At 50.4% G+C, this 15,913-nt stretch overlaps 1 protein-coding gene across 7 annotated transcripts; it reads right to left on the reverse strand.

Moving 5' to 3' along the window:
• Window positions 1–64: 64 nt before the first annotated feature.
• ABCD4 (ATP binding cassette subfamily D member 4) lies at window positions 65–15,481 on the reverse strand. Of its 7 annotated transcripts, none has more exons than XM_038138361.1 (19): window positions 15,385–15,481; window positions 15,042–15,166; window positions 14,802–14,929; window positions 14,467–14,606; window positions 11,323–11,439; window positions 10,910–11,035; window positions 10,175–10,225; window positions 7,504–7,598; window positions 6,465–6,586; window positions 5,506–5,597; window positions 5,234–5,323; window positions 4,734–4,942; window positions 4,342–4,433; window positions 4,106–4,142; window positions 2,936–2,985; window positions 2,598–2,650; window positions 2,175–2,251; window positions 920–1,035; window positions 65–766 (listed from the first exon to the last, which is right to left on the reverse strand). In XM_038138361.1, the coding sequence occupies exons 1-19, from the start codon at window positions 15,399–15,401 to the stop codon at window positions 671–673; spliced, it is 1,833 nt and encodes a 610-aa protein (XP_037994289.1). In that variant the 5' UTR covers window positions 15,402–15,481; the 3' UTR covers window positions 65–670. The 7 variants fall into 7 exon arrangements, 6 of the variants coding, with proteins under 6 accessions (XP_037994289.1, XP_037994288.1, XP_037994287.1 ...); XM_038138360.1 differs by lacking the exon at window positions 15,385–15,481 and adding an exon at window positions 15,262–15,315 and having other exon boundaries at window positions 4,734–4,939; XM_038138359.1 differs by lacking the exon at window positions 15,385–15,481 and adding an exon at window positions 15,262–15,315.
• Window positions 15,482–15,913: the final 432 nt, after the last annotated feature.

Genomic DNA, 15,913 nt, shown 5'->3' on the forward strand with positions numbered 1-15,913 from the left:
TATTGCCAATATACAAGCATCTCCTCCAAAGCAAACCCCAGGAAGAAAACACGCAACAGTCCAGTTAACGAATATTGACTCTTCTCCATAAAACCAGTTTGAAAACAGGCCCCAGATTTTAATACAAAAATGTTCCTTTCCCCTGTAGCTTTGTGTTATAAAGAGAGCAGAGATATGCCCTGTGCTAGCATTCTCCTCCCCTTGTCTCCTGCTGGAAAACACAATTCTCAACAGAGCCACAAGGTACCTAAATCTGTTCTGCAGAGCTGTGTATCAAAGACAGAGCTCCTCACAAGGCACAGAGGGCAGAAAAGCAGGCTGCCTTCTAGCCTCACACCAATGTATTCCAGACAAAGTGGAGGTTTCTCTGGCTGTTGTTTCTACAAGACCCATGAGGCAACATCTTCTCTCAGGGTGGCCTAGGAGCTCAGCTCCTTTCTCTTGTGAGAGCCAGGGAGGTAGAAGGAGGCTGGGAGAAGAGTGGCATAGTTGTCTACTCTTGGCAGAACTCCACACCATGAGTTCAGACATACTCTGTGTCCTTTAGCAAAATCCAGAACTGGTCTTGCCCTGTTTGACACAGCTGCTGCCTTGGCAGCTCCATGTCTGCTATTGAGAGCTCTTCCACACATGTGCAGGTTCTGTGGCTGGCCAGACAAGGGCATGTTCTTCAGTGTCCTTCCTCAGAGGGGAGCCGCTTCATCTTCTCACATCGAGTGAGCTCCCATCTTCCCTCCCCATGAAGTTTCAAAATCCAGCTGTGGAACTGCAATTCAAAGCACATTGAGGGATGTCTCTACAAGGGCATGGCCCACCCACAGTGAGGTCCTCCAGCCTTAGTCACTCCCCTCTGTTTGCCAGAGACCCTCTCTACCTCACCACCGCAAGGGAGGCATGGAGTGCTGCCTCCTTGTCTCACCTTTTCCAGGCTGGGTCTGTGTCCCACACTGATCAGTGTCATGCCCAGCTGAAGGCACATACGGTACAGTTCATGCTCCACCTCTTCTGTCAAGGCGCTGGTAGCTTCATCTAACACTGAAAGAAAAGCCATAAGCTCCACAAATCCTCTCCCAACCAGACATCTCCTGTAGGCAAGAACAGCAACTCCCAAGAACATTTCACATATTAACTCACCAAGAGCATCTGCAGAAGGCAAGTGAGGAGAAACCTAAGGACTCTGGTATTCCTCTGGCACAGCTGGTGTCAGGCAACTAGGAAAGCTGTCTTTCCCCTCAAGTACTTGAATCCATCCAAACCACACCGTTCACCTCATTCCTGTCCCTCAACAGCTGCCCACCACTGCCTCATCCCCATCACGGCAGACATGACCAGCCAAGACATGACCTTCTCCAGGCAGATCATGTGCCAGAGTGCCAAGTCAGTGTACTCTTCCAGCACAGACCCTACATGGAGCAGGCAGGATGGCCTGTGGCACCTTCCTGACTATTAAGGGTAAATACTACAGACCTGGAGCAAATAAATTCAAATAATCTCTACAGCTTTTAGTTTGCCATCCACAGGTTCCTTCTGCCCAGACATCACTTAGCTGTGCTACAGGCTTCAGGGGAAAGAGAGGTACTTACATGTAGCTACCTGCTACTGAAACTGGCTCTGTTCACCCACATCCAACCTGGCCCTCATGGCAAGTCCTCCAACAGCTCAAGCCCCAGCAGAGCCTAAGGAATTGGCCCCATTAGCTAATCACAGATGCTTCTGTGGTCTCTCAGGACTTTCTCCCACTGCTCCTTGCCTTGCCACATCAGGGCTAAACCTTCCATATTGCCCCACAACAGTACAGATGCTCGAGAGCTTCAGATAAGACAGCTGCTGCCACACTCCCCAACACAGGCACTTCTTTGCATAGCGACTGGTGAGCAGGCTGACAGAGTTCTTCTTCTGGTGCCATTAGACATCAACCATGAACATTAATCATCAGCTCCCCAAGAAGAAAATGTCTTATGTACAGCCTCTTTGATTTACCACTGTCCACACAGATAATGAAACGTTTTCACATTTCACAAATGAATCCTCTGTGTGCTATGCTGCTAAAATAATGGCCAAGACAAAGCATGTCCTAGCACAAAAGGGATTTCACAAACTGTCTCTGTACCAGCTTCTCTATACACCAAAGGCCTTGTGTTTTTTTCTCCCCTCTTTTGTAGTCAATCACTTACCTGCATATTTTGGCTGGAGGTAGAAGAGCCGTGCAAATGAGAGCCTCTGCATCTCCCCTGGGGACAGGATGTCATACCTGCAGCAGGGTCGAGATTCAACACCTTCCTCAAGAAACACAGCTTGTTCGCTGAAAATCTTATGGCTTCTGATATTGGAGACCAGCAAACTGTCCTTGTGTGTCCCTTGTGCCCCCCTCCATACTGGGACTGGCTCTGCACCCCCGTACACAGCTGCCTGCAGAACACCGCAGCTGGTGATTGCTGGCATAGATGCTTGGGCCATGAAGGCTTTGTTCCTGTGTAGTGTCCACATCTCAGAGAAAATAGATGGACACAGATAAATCCAGCAGCAATGTGCATCTGCTTAGAAGTGTCCCCCACTCAGAAATCACCCAAATACACACAGACAGTGGGCTCCCTTACCAGTTCCAGTCCACCTGTTCATCCAGTCCTCCAGCCCTTGCCAGCAAATCAGTCTACAGAGAGCACAGCAGACTTGTGAACACAGTCCCCAACCCTGTCAGCCTATAGCCCTGAGCATAACCACCCACTTTTTGCCAGTCTCCCTTTTCCCACCTGAGCTGAAGTTGTACCATATTTCTCCTCCTCTTTCTGTCCCATAGACAGTTGTGCCCCAGGCACAGACAATGTCCCCACATAAGTTCAGCACAAAAATCATGCTGTGCTGCCACAAAAAATCATGCCTTCTTCCCTCACTGGTGGCACCGGGAAAGAAGGCAGCAGCACTATCAGCGACTCACCAGCCCAGCCAGCTCTAGGAATCGCACAATCCTCTCATCATCTGCAGACCCTAGGGAAAAAGCCATACAGCATAAGGAGAGGCAGTGTGTGCTGAGGCCACTGCTGAATGAAGGAGTTGGTGAGGCAGGAGGGAGGAACTGGAATATCTCCTGAGGCTCAAGGTAGTTGACCTGACCACTTAGTTATACCAGATCCTGAGCTTTGGCAGAGATAGCCCCTAAGACTGACCTTCCTTGAAAGTGTTAACCATGCCTGTGAGCAGCATACCAAGAGGTAGCTGGGACCCACAGATACACCTGAAATTTGCCTCAGTTCATGGCCACAGCCAGAACACAAGGATGCAGGCTTCAACTTCCAAGCCCTGCCCAACAGTTGCTCTCTTAGAGCTCAGACTGCACACTACAAATAGTGGAGTCATTGTAGTGGGGTCATGGGAACGGGGTTCAGGTAAGGGCCAGCAAAAGGACCCTATATGGAAGAGAAATACCTCAAGGTGAGTCAGCTGTGGAGCAGAACATGCACTTACATACAGTCAGTATGTAGTATGCTAACTTACAGTTAGCATCTATGGAAGTTGAGAGGAAGGGCTGTGCATCTGCCATGGACCTCTCTGAAGCTGCTGGAGAGCCACAACAGTAGCTGAGGGCTGTAGTTACTCTCAGCAAGATTGTGACTCCCAAGCTACAGCAGACCACACATGGTCTGGCTTTGGAAGAGGGTAGGGTAGAGAAAGGATCCATATCTTCTGACCACAACAGTGTGCAAAGCCCTGGGACATCATTTTGAAAAAGCATAGAAGTAAAAGACAGAGATGGATGGAAAATAAGATTGAGGCAAACATGGCTTGCCAAAAGTCAGGCTGTAACAAAAATCAGATGTATCCCAACAGCAACATATATCATGTCTAGCACAGCAGGAAGAGCATGGCCAGCTTGTCGTCATTATACAAAGAGAACAAGTTCTTATCAAGTGAGTATGCTCCCTCACAAAAGGAAGGGGACACAGAATTGACCTTAACACATACTAATCTTCTAGGGAACACCAGAGCAACAAAAGCAAAATGGATGAGTGTTCCTGATGGGTTACAGCAGGGAAGAAGCTGCACTGGGTACAGGACAGTGAGGCACTACCACAGCGTTGGTTAATTGCTCTAATGGATTTTCACAAACCTGAAAGTGGATAGATCTCCTTCAGGGGATAGATCACCTGTTTAACAGAGCAAAAGAAACTATGTTTGAAGGAGCTGGACACTGTCCATCAGAGATGCAATAACTCAGGCACAAGGGAAGGAGCAGCCACAGGTATCCTCCCTGTTGCAGGCCTGTCTGCACCCCACAGGTCTGCGGGGCGTGACCACAGCTGGGAGCACAGCTGAGGCCAGAGCAAAGACAGACCCTGGGCTCACCTGCTCACGCAGGCTTCCATCAGTGAAGAAGGGCCTCTGCGGTAGGAACACCACTCCTCGGGGGCCAAAGCAGGTCAGCATCCTGATGCTCCCTGCACAGAGACACTCATCACATCTGCAGTTTCAGGCAGGAAAAACTGCCCACTGCCCTGTGTAGTACTGTCCCATGAAGTAGCCAACGAGTCCCCACAAAAGTGTGTTTGCAACACAGAGCAAAGCAGCAATAAGGGCTAGAGATTGTGACAAGAGATGGGTGGCTCAAATCAGTGTATCAGTGACACATTCACCATCACATGGTGGCACTGGCCTCACAAACTGCCATACTGCCACCTCGCGAACTCAGGGTAGCCTTGGTTGAGAAGAAGGTGGCTGAGGCAAGTAGCAGTCCTTACCCCGTGTGCTCTCCCAGAGTCCTCCGAGGACCCTCAGGAGAGATGTCTTCCCTGTACCAGTGTTTCCCACAATCATCACACTGTTTCCTTGAGAGACCCTGAGGCTCAAGTCCTTGATGAGCAGCTTGCCAGAGGATGGCACTGAGAGTGTCACTCGCTCCAGAAGGAAAGCTGTGTCCCTTGGCACTGGGTCCTCCCCAGAATGGCTGCTGGGCCACCACCAAGACAAAGAACAAGAGATACGGGGGTAAGTGACCATGCTGAGATTGGCAAAAATCAGGCACCTTAGACCTCCTGTGCCTCTGTGACAGTAGCCCTGCCCTACACACCCTGGGAATGACAATTGACAATGAGCACTGCCTGCTCCAACCAAATGCATGCAACAGACTGTGACACCAAGGGCCACCTCCCTCCCATGGCAACGTAGGGCACGTTGCTGGCACTGGCACGTAAGCTGGCACGTAAGCTGCAAGCCAGCCAGTTGCTGAGAGGCAACTCACCTGTCCAAATCCCAACTGGTTTTGGCTTCTGAGTAGTTGTCATTTTTTTTTCTGCCAAGGCTCAGCAAGGTCTCCTGCAGTTCACCAATCCTAGACAAGAGGTTGCATGAAAGCCAGGGACAACTCCAGCACCTCCTCACAATATCCAAACTTGCCCATGCTTGCACATGAACAACTGCTTTTTGTTGTTGTTTTTTTTTTAGCACAGACCTGGGCAGAGTCTTGTTCTGCACTGCCCTTTCCTCCAGAGATGTGCCCACCGATAAGCTCACCTGTGTGTGTAGCCAGCTACATCAGTAACAGTGCTGGAGAGATCTATGAGCTGGCTGAAGCAGCCAATGAGGTAGATGGAAACAAAGGCATTCTGGGGAGAAATCACATGGCAGAGTAAGGGTCAGTGCTGAGCTGGGGCCCTGACCCTTATTCCGTGACTGCAAGGAGGCAGCCAAGGAGTCCACATATTGGGCCACATCAGCTGTCTCAGCAAGATGAATGAGGAGTGGTGAAGTCACGCAGCATGATGGGAGTGAAGATGACCACATTTGAAAGAAGCAGGACTTCCCTGCTCAGTGCAGCAGTTTTTGCCAGATAGACACACGTCCTGTCACCCAGGGATGATGTTTGCAGAGTGCCTGATGGCCTGCCTAGGGCCCAGCATGCTTGCCCAAGTCACACAGATCTACACCACACCCCTGCCTCAGTACCGTATATGGCTCAGAGCAGGGTGTCTCAGCCTGCAGTGCCCACTTAGCTATTTTTAGCTCTGCATTCTCTATCACAAGCCAGTTTTGAGTATCTGTAAAGAGTCAGGTCAGGAAGGTGAATACAAGCCAGCTCAGCCTCACTGGTGGCAAGGCTCACCACAGGCAGTAGCCCAGAGCATAACCCAGCACTGTACAGACCTCATCTCCACCTGCACTGCTTGAAACCAGAGGCTTTCTGACCTCCTGAGTTTTTTTAGAGACAGAAGTCTGAGCCAGGAAACACTTACGTAAATGTGTCCTTGACAGTTCTCACGGCCAAGTTAATCACATACCAGCTGGCTACAAGCTCCCGTTTCCATAGCATTGTGAGCTGGGACAGTCTAACCTGAAGATCAAGTGCTGCAGGTTATCTAGCCCCAGAGCCACCAGCACCACATGAAACCTCCATCCTCAGTCCCTGCTCACCCTCCATCCTCAGTGCCTGCCCACCCTCCACAATGGGGTCACAGAAATTACCCTTAGCTCACCTTGCTGACAAGGGCACTGAGCTCTGTAGGACTCAGGTCGCCGTAGACACCAGAAAAGATGGGAATGGCAATGACCACGTAGCTCAGGATGCTGCCCAGATAATCAAAGGTGTTGATCCCAACTAGGCACAAGCACATTGAAAGAAGACAGTAAGTTAAAGTAGAAACCTCTGTCCCAGCCAGGCCCAAGTGCTGACCCTGAGCCCAGTCAGAGGAAGAGCCGTGTTCTTGCCTCGGCCCTTTATGATGACCCAGAGCAGAAAAACCCATTTTGCAGGATAGCACAAGCACCAGGGTGAAAATGCTTTTGCCAAGCAAAGAGCACTTTGGGGCAGGCCCCTGAGCAGAGAATCATCATCCAGACACACAGTTCAGGGACTACTGTGGGGCAAAAGCCACTTTGCCCGCTTGTTGCTATGCTTCAGGGGCCTGACTGATTCACAGTGAACAGGAAGGAGGGGCAAAAAGGAAGCTCTGGGGTGAGACAGTTCGCCATGAAGTGTGTCTTGGGAACAAACAGACTTAAGATTCCAAATTCTCACAGACACTTCTGTTCAGGATTTCTTCCTCCATTACACTGCTCAGAAGCTCGCTGTGCTGCTGAGATCAGGAAGAGCTGTCTTTATAGGGGTCATTTAAAGAAAAAACCTGGACCTTGGACTCAGTGAAAAAGGGAGAAGGAATATTTTCAGGGGACAGCTATGCTTAAGGTACAGGCTTTATAGGAAAGAAGCTTCCACAGCTCCCAACAACATATACAGTGACCAAAGCTCAAGCCCTTCCCTCTTGGTGTGTGAACACCTGCACCACAAAAAGCCAGATTCTGGGTCCTCCACAACTTTGCCTCTCTACAAGGCTTTTACACAACAGGATTCCTATTTAGCACTGCAGGAGGCACCCTCTGTTCACCCTCAGGGCTTTCACAGACCAGCAAGAGGCAGAAGAAAACACAGCACCCACCCAACTGCTCTACCAGTAGAGTTTCCCACAAGTGGGAGTTACCACACATCCCACTTCAGCCCCCAGTGTGCCCACTCACTGTATAGCCACAGCTCCTTGCCTATCAGCTCTCTCTGGGTCTTCAGCAGGCTCTGCAGCCTCCGGTTTGTGCGCATGTGCTCCACTCGCCCAGCCCTGTAAAAGTAACATTGCAACATGCCACAGACATCCTAGCACCACACGCTTTAAAACTGAAGCTTTGAACGGGCCTGGCACCTTTGCCTCTGACTAACAAGCTCTTTATTGACCAGGAACTGAACAGCCAGGACTGCCTTCCTGAAGGGTATCATCAAGGAACTCTGGCTGAAGCAAGCAGTCCTACAAATCTCTCCCAGAGCCCATGGCTGCTGCTGTTGCAGCAGGAGCAGGTAAAGCCAGGCCAGACACTGTCAGCAAGGCTCCAGCCTGAAGCAATGTACACCCAAGGTCAAACACAGTTCCCAAGTACAGCCTGGTTGGAAAAGAGAGATGGCACTGCTACACAGCTGGACCCAGAAAGGAGAGGGTAGAGGAGAGTCCAGGGGGTGATAAGCAGCCCACATGGCCTGCATGGCCAGGAGCCTTAGCCCACCTCTTCCCATTTTTCCCACTCCACAAGAAGAGGACAAAGGCAAGTCCTGAGCAGTGCAACCCCCAGTACGGCTACTCCAGCTCCACAACTTCCCCCTTCCCAGGGCTATCTCCATCAGGTCACCCACCACACAAGTTAGTGGTGATGCTCCAATGGCCAGGCTGAGCCAGGAGCAAGGAGACATCTCCTAAACCACCACCTTCAAGCAAGTGTGACAGCTCCTTCTGCTGCTCTGCAAGGCCTGGGCTGCCCTCAGGTGGCAAAATGCAGAGAGCGCTCCGCATCTCATTTCAGTCTCCCACCTGCCATAGCACCTATTGCTCCTGACATCCAGCAGAGGATCGTGCCCACTACACACAATCTATGCAGCAGTGGAGTAACTACAGCCCAAGAAGATAAAGCCAGATGCAGCACAAAAACATCCAAAATAAGATTTTTGAGGTCTCATTTCTGAAGATTCTCAGTTCATAGAAAAGTACATTTTCTTTCTCAAAAATGCACCTGGTTAGAATTCAGTTTGGCTTTACTGCCTTATAACACATCTCGGGTAACTACTGAGCAGCAGTCTTTGCTTTCCCTGTATTAGGAAAGGAGAAAGGCTTGACACCAGGAATTAAAGGTGAGAAAGGAATTGGGGACCTTTGTTCTAGAGCTATTATTCTGTTGCAGATGAGGAGAGATTGCTGTATTGGTTTCCTCTTTTCCTCCCATTCACTTTGCTTTAAAGCAGGTTTGCCAAGGACTTAGTAACAAAAGAAGTAAAAAGGTGGCAGTGCTCTGCTTCTGTTTCTTCCTTTACCAAAGCAATGTTTAGACAGTCTTAAGAGGACAAGATCACATGCTAGAGAAGTTGAGCAATCAAAACCAGCCACTCACCATATGCTCCTCCTCTTGCAGGATTCTAGGAATGCAACCTTTTAAAAAATTCCTTTATTTTCAATTATGATGCATACCATGAAAATGCCTGGTTGTGTGTGACTCAGCCAAGTTCTAGTTTCACACAAAATGAAGCTTTCCTACTAAAAAATTGTACTGAACCAAAACATTCTGTTTTCTGGTACAATATTCCACTTTCCATTTTCTACTTAGCAATAGAATAAAAAAAATCAAAATTGAGAGGGAAAGTACTGCATCTTAAATAAGGGCATGTAATTACAGTATATTTTCCATTACAAAAAATTATCATCAACCATTAAGAATCAGAGTACAAAGAAATAACTCAAACTTGCCAGTGCAAACCAAGATTGATTTGGGTTATTTAAATGAGTTTCATGCATGTCAATATAAGTTGTTATGAAATCAGTGATTTTGAATCAGACCACTGTAAGGACAGCACCACAACACTTGAAATGCTCGCTCAATATAGTATGAAGGATGACAGGCAGGGAAGACCGGAGAGAGGACATGTGCTACAATTCCTGGAAGTGCAATTTCACAATGTATAAGGCAAAGGCAGACTCGTGACAAGAGAGAAGCAACAACCTCCTGCCACCCCAACACAAGTTACACCAAATTCATGCCTCTTCCTGCTGACCCAAGCAGCAGCTCAACAGGCTTCAGGGCATCACTAAATGGGGGAGGTGCTGCCAGGCTCCTGATTGTGTGCTCAGCTCTGGGGTGAATGGCATTGAGCAAATTCAGAGCGCCAGTACAGCATACGGAGGGTCAGGGCACAGACTGAGCAAGAGGAGCAAAGCAGAGGTCAGGTGGCCAAGTAGCAGCTAGCACACCCACAGAAGACATGCAGGCAAGCAGCAGCAGGATGCGGCCAGAAGCAACATGCAACAAGTCCTCAGCAGAACCAGATGCAAAAAGACTTTGAGCAATCTTCCAGGTAAGGACCTGGCAAAACATCAGCAAGGGTGTCTAAGCCAGCACCAAATCTGTATCTGCCTCTGAGGATGTTAGAACGGAGGCAAAGGAAAGACAGCTGTGTCCAGCTGTGGATCGCTGTGGATTATTTCTGCAGATGATGCACAGAATGCAAAGAAGCGAGTGTCAGGGCTGAATGATGCTGCAGTGGAAGGGATAGAAAGCTGCAGCAACAGAACTTGGGCTCCTTTGGGATATGGGAACACTACAAGGATGCTCTGAACTGGGACAATCCTTTTGAGGATACAAAGAAATTAACACAACTAACCTGTAGAAAGCAGCTGGTTCTGCATTGACACGAATCTGCATGTGCTTGAACCTGTACAACAAAAAAACCACAATTGTGAACAAATGCTCAGTGAATTATGTAGCCAAAACCATTCCTAGAGGAAACTCATCTTGCATGTTAGAGCAGTGATTTGAGGCATCTCTTGACAGAAACATTCAACAGGCTCAGAAAGGCACCAGAGACCAAGGCTTAATATGAGGTGCCATCATTCAGGGCCAGCTCAGTGGTCCATTTGTTTGATATCCTGCTCTCTGTGCACATCTTCTTAGCCCTTGGGCTTACTCTTTGCTGCTAGTCCAGCATCTCCACCATACAAAATCACTACAGCCAACTGCCCTGGGCTGGGTTCCCTGTGCCACAACAGCATATGCTGCTGTCCCTGGATGCCTTGAGCCCCAGGGAAAGCTACAAAGTCCCTGCTACACACACAGCCAACCCTGCAAGCAAGGGGGAGGAGGTGAGTTACAGAGCATATGGAAAGACTGGGCTGTGAGACTGAACCAAGGGCATTGCCTGCCATGACACACACACTGAATGGTTGGCAGGGGCTCAGTACACTGATCCTGAGGCACCATTGCACAGGTAGCCTTCTCTGAGTGTGGGGAAACTCACAGACAAGAGAATTAGCTACATACACAGCCCTGAATGGGGACAAAAATGCAGCTTTCACAGGAGCTGCCAAGGGGCAATGAAAACAGCTCTGCTGGGACTCACCTGAAATCTCCCTCCAGTTTTTCCTGCTGCACAAGTTTAGACACAATTGGGCTCATCAACACTTTGTTAATCATCGTCCCTATGATGAAATACCCAAAGATGCTCACTGGGCCTAGCCAGCCTGTGCTACAGAAGAGAAAGAGAAGTCAGCCAATAATCCAAGCAAAAGGACACTCCTGCACCATTAGGCTCAAGCAATCAGAGCCCTCAGCTGTCACCTCTCTTGGCTTTCACAGAAGTTTGGGGGCCAACATTGCACATCCCAGCATCCCCAAGGCAGAGTTCTGCTTGGAGTATAGAGACCAATCACCCATGTGTACAAATATCCATCTGGGGAGTTGTAATGTGGGTGGCAGGCTCCAAAAAAAAACACAGAAAAGAGGTGTGCAAGCAGGGCCAGGATACATCCTTACCTGTGAAAGCACTGGTATGTGTAGTAGGCCAGGGTGAAGGGTGAGATGACGAGCTTGCTGGCCATGGAGCTGAGCTGCCTGCAGAACCTCTCCACATCCTGGCTGATGCGCTGGTCCCTGCTCAACACAAAGAGCCATTGACACCATTCCAGCCCAAAAACAAGAGCCAGGACTAAATCCCTCACAGGGCACAAACCAGGCTGTTTCAGTGCATGAACACAGGACAGGCAGCAGGTGAACAACCTTACCTGGGAAGGATCTGCAGATTCCCCACAGGAGACCATTTTCATGGCCCAGCAGGACCCACCCAAGGGCCTTCATGGCAGCCAGGAAGAACAACTCTTGCCATTGCTTTCAACCTGTTCCTTGTATTTATCCCTTGTTCCACTTTCAACAACATTTTCAACACTTGTGCTGAAGGTCTCTGCATCATTGTCCTTTACTCCTCTCCTGGAACAACCCCCATGCTAAGAAAAACTACTGACTCTCCCCCTAACCTTCAGTACTGGACTGAGATGCCATCAGACCCACGAGGACAGGCTGCAGCACAAGCCAGGCCTTCACCAGCTATTGGATATTTGCAAACACTTCCATCAAAGCAACCCTTTCACAAGAGCTGATCCCCTGGCCCTGCATGGAGTGCCTCTGGTTCCTTTGTTGCAAAGAAGGAAGTGCTTCCACCCAGCCCAGCCCACAAGAGCAGGAAGCAGCACACCAAGCCTTCTCACCTCACTAGCAGTGTAGAAAGGCCGTAACTTAATGCTGGAGCTCAGAATGAAGAGCAAGGGTGGACTCCTGGAGAGTCTCAGTGCAGATACTACCACAAAGTCACTCATCTTTTAACACTTTTGCAGTTCTGGAACAGCAATGGATTTAATTCTGGGGCAGCTCTCACCCTAAGTGACCTTGCAGCATCATTTTTCCTTTTCCTCAGACTGTAATATTCCCATAAAATTGTAGCTTAAATTGTGCTATAGTCTCATAGGAGAATATTGCTTTTTACAAGCTATTAAGTAACATGTAATGAAAATACATGAAACACATGAAAGCATCAACTCAAATGCCCTACTAGGTGCTGCAAGTGCTTGTATGCCACTCAGAACCCACTCTTCATTCCTTCAAAGTGGATGACTCCATGCATTTAACACTCAGTTTGGTTTGCACTGCATAATGGGAGGTCTCTCTTGCTCTAGTTTGTTCTCTAAATATCTGGTGTAGGGAAAAAGCTCTCATCAAGGGATTGCAAGATGAAAAGAATTTTTGCAGTGGCACCAAAATCACACTAAAGAGTAAGACTGAAAGTTGGAGCAGAAGCAAGGTGTAATGAGATATACTCCACTGTAATCCCATACATTTGGTCTGCAAAGGCCATGAGAGCTGTCTCTTTCTGCAGGGCAGACTGACCCAGTTGTCTCCTACATTTCACTGCACAATGTGAACATTTCCCTTAGTTAAAAATAAACCTGAGTAGAATAATCATGTGGTGAGGGGCCTCTGTCCTCCGATTCCCCTCATGTCCCCAAAGAAAAAGACAGGCATGCAGGAGCTTCTGGCTTCAATGTGCTGCACTGCCTAGGAAGTGCTGCATGCCCTGGTGACAAACATGCTTTTTAACCTCTCCTTGTAACTCCATGCCACTGAAAACACTATCAGAAATGAACATTTAATGATATTAGGAGTAAACACAACAGCAGTCTGGAAGTGGATCAGCTTGATAATGACGACCTACTGCCCAACACGTAGAGCTGTTTGACCCAAGCTGAGACCTCTCTCCTTGCTTGCTGCTCCCCCTTAGATACCCAGCATGTTTTCTTGCAGCAGCCACGCAAACCACCCTGCTCTGCAATGAAGGAGCAAGGACAGGCAGCCAGTAGCAGCAGGCAGCAGAAGCTGCTTCAGTTTCTTGAAGTTTCCACTATTAGCAAGAGTTAGGAGTCCCTGCAAGACAGCAATTTTTTCCCAGGACCCTGGGCATGGTCTCCTCTTGCCATCAAGATGGGATATGGCACCAATGCAGTGACTAGATCAGAGGTGCCCACTCCAGCAGAGGAGAGCTTGGAGTCTAAAAACAATGGTATAACAATACATTATTTGGAAAACATTCCCCTTTGATTTCTAGTTTTTCAGCTAGTATTTAATAATAACAACTTTAAATTCTGGAGGGGGAAGAATTAGGGAGATTCTACACTGAGATTAGCTCAACTGGTTAAAGCATGGTGCTAATAATGCCACAGGTTCAATCCCTGTGTGGGCTATTCACTAAAGAGTTGGACTTGACGATCCATGTGGGTCCACTCCAACTAAGAGTACTTTGTGATCCTGTGCCCTCTCACAGGATGTCTAACATAGGATTTTTAGCTCTTCACAGTGCGCAGCTATGACAGCAGTGCCCTGTGTGCGAGGACAGGCTGGAAGGCCAAGGTCCACACACAGCTGTGAGGAAGCGCATTCGACCTTTGCTGCGCAGCCCAGGCAGATCGACAGCTCTGCAGTAAGCAGGACAGTGCACAAAGCAAACTGGAGAGGGACCTCTTGGGGGTGGGTCTGGGATCCACAAGGAGACTGAATCTCCTCCTCTTATATTTCAAGTCACCACTGACACTTCCTTCCTAGGAACAGGAAAGGGAAATGCAGCCCTCATACAGTGCAAAACAAAGCCTTTCCTGAATTTGGCTCCCATGGGTTATCAAACCACTAAAATACAACTGAACTGTGCTCAGCTGCAGATCCTGGTGTTTGAAGTTCAAACAGAACAGGGACTGTCCTAATGCACCAGTGGCATGAAGGGAAGGAGAGGCACTGCTGAGTCCAGCCAGGCCCTTTGCAACATCACACAGTGTCAAGGGTTGAGTTTGCAGACAGCATGTTTTATAGCAGCACTAGATCCCTGTTCCAATGGGCATCCACTTTCCTTGCGACTGAAACATCCTGCCCCTAAAACCATCACGACCGGCAGTCACAGGAGTTCCCAGCAATAGGTATCACCTCCCACCAGGGTAGAAGAGGGTGTCTAGATTTGTGCCTAGATGGTAAAAGCTTCTAGGGCTCAAGCCCCTACCCAGAGACAAAGAGAAGTCAGGAAAAGGTGCGCAGCAGCCCAGGAGAAGCCAAGCAAGATACTGAAAGAAGCTGCCAGCAGCCTACGGGTTATCGATGTCCTCACGCAGCACGAGCAGGCTGTAGTAGACCTGGCCTTGGAAGTAGCAGCTGTGGAGGTATTCAGTGAGGGATTTTCTCCAGTTCACGTACATCATGTTGCAGATAAACTGGTCGAAACTTTTTAGCTGGAACAAGGGCAAAGAGATGGATGGGGAGAGATAAGTGAGAACGAACATTTTTTCAAAACAAAATAAAAACTAGCAGTTTGTACTAGTGATCCAGGGCATGGGCAGACTCAAATCCTTTGTGACCAGGATCATGCCAGAGGCCATGGGCAGCTTTCTCTTCCTCTCCCAAGACACGTGAGCCTCTGGTCTTACCGTGGAGTTCACAATGATCAGAGTCACAGCAACGGCAGTCAGTGTTTTGAATCCGGAGAAGTCCTTGTTCCCTAGGACCTCATAGTACTGGCTGGGGATGACGCCGACCTGGTAAATAACCAGCTGCTCTGGAGGAGAAAGGCAAGCAGGGGAAGGAATTGATGTGACTGCGGTGACAAGGCAAAGTGGGTGACCACAGGGAGCAGGGCACAGCCCCCCATCCCCACCACCCGGGCTCACCCAGCAAGGCGACACCGAGCAGCGTCAGGAACATGAGGGCGCTCGGAGTGGGCCACCCAGGGAAGAGCACGGCCAGGAGCCGCAGGAACCGCCGCAGGAACAGCCCGTCCAGCCGGGAACCAGCCCTGCAACGGAGGGAGACGCGGGGGGTGGCAGTGAGCTCGGGGGTCCCATCCCACCTCCGCTCCGCCACGCCCCGGCCCAGCCGGTCCGTCCTCACCGCCCGCCGGCCCCGGCGCCCCCCGCGCGGCGGCTGCTGCTGCCCCCCGCCATCGGCGCCCTCCGGACCTAACCGGCCCGGCCGGGCCCGCCCCCGCGGGCGCTTGACATGAATATTCATCACCTCTCCTCGCCCGGCATCAGCCCCGCCCGGGGGCGACCGCCGCGGCCGCCGCTTCCGCCTGCGGCGCCGCCGCGGAGCTCCCGCCCCAGCTCCGCCTCTCCGCGGCCGCCCGGGAGCGCCCCCTGCCGACGCGCCGCGCTGGCCGCGGGCACAGCGCCCCCTGGCGGCGCCGTGCGGCTGCGCGAGGTCCGCGCCCGCCCCGCCCGCGCCGTCCCCACAGAGCGGAGCCGGGCGGGCCATCCCGGCGCGGTGCCTGTGCCCGCGTCCCTCGCCTCCCCCCGCCTGCCCGCAGAGACGGACCGTGGTGCCCGGCAGGGTCCAGGGCCGAGCCACGGGCGGCAGGGCCGGAGAACCGGGCACTGACGCCTCTCTTGAGGAAGGAGCTGGACAGGCACGAACTGATCCCTCTGGGGATCCCAGAGGCGGAGGGACAGTCGCCGTGGGCAGCAGGTACTGCCCGCCTGCTACCGGGGAGACAAGAAAGAAGTACCAGTACTGATTCTGCACATTCGTCTAATTTAAGGGTGGG

This window comes from Motacilla alba, chromosome 5, assembly GCF_015832195.1.
Source record: "Motacilla alba alba isolate MOTALB_02 chromosome 5, Motacilla_alba_V1.0_pri, whole genome shotgun sequence".
Lineage (NCBI taxonomy): Eukaryota > Metazoa > Chordata > Aves > Passeriformes > Motacillidae > Motacilla > Motacilla alba.

Excerpts from the sequence above, each read along its gene's own strand:
- ABCD4 (XM_038138359.1), bottom strand. The coding sequence starts at position 15,314 with ATGGCGGGGGGCAGCAGCAGCCGCCGCGCGGGGGGCGCCGGGGCCGGC. Across the intron at positions 5,324-5,505 it reads GTAGCTGGCTACACACACAG|GATTGGTGAACTGCAGGAGA; the intron begins GTGAGCTTATCG and ends CCTCTTGTCTAG. Across the intron at positions 2,986-4,105 it reads GGAGATCTATCCACTTTCAG|GGTCTGCAGATGATGAGAGG; the intron begins GTTTGTGAAAAT and ends CTTTTTCCCTAG.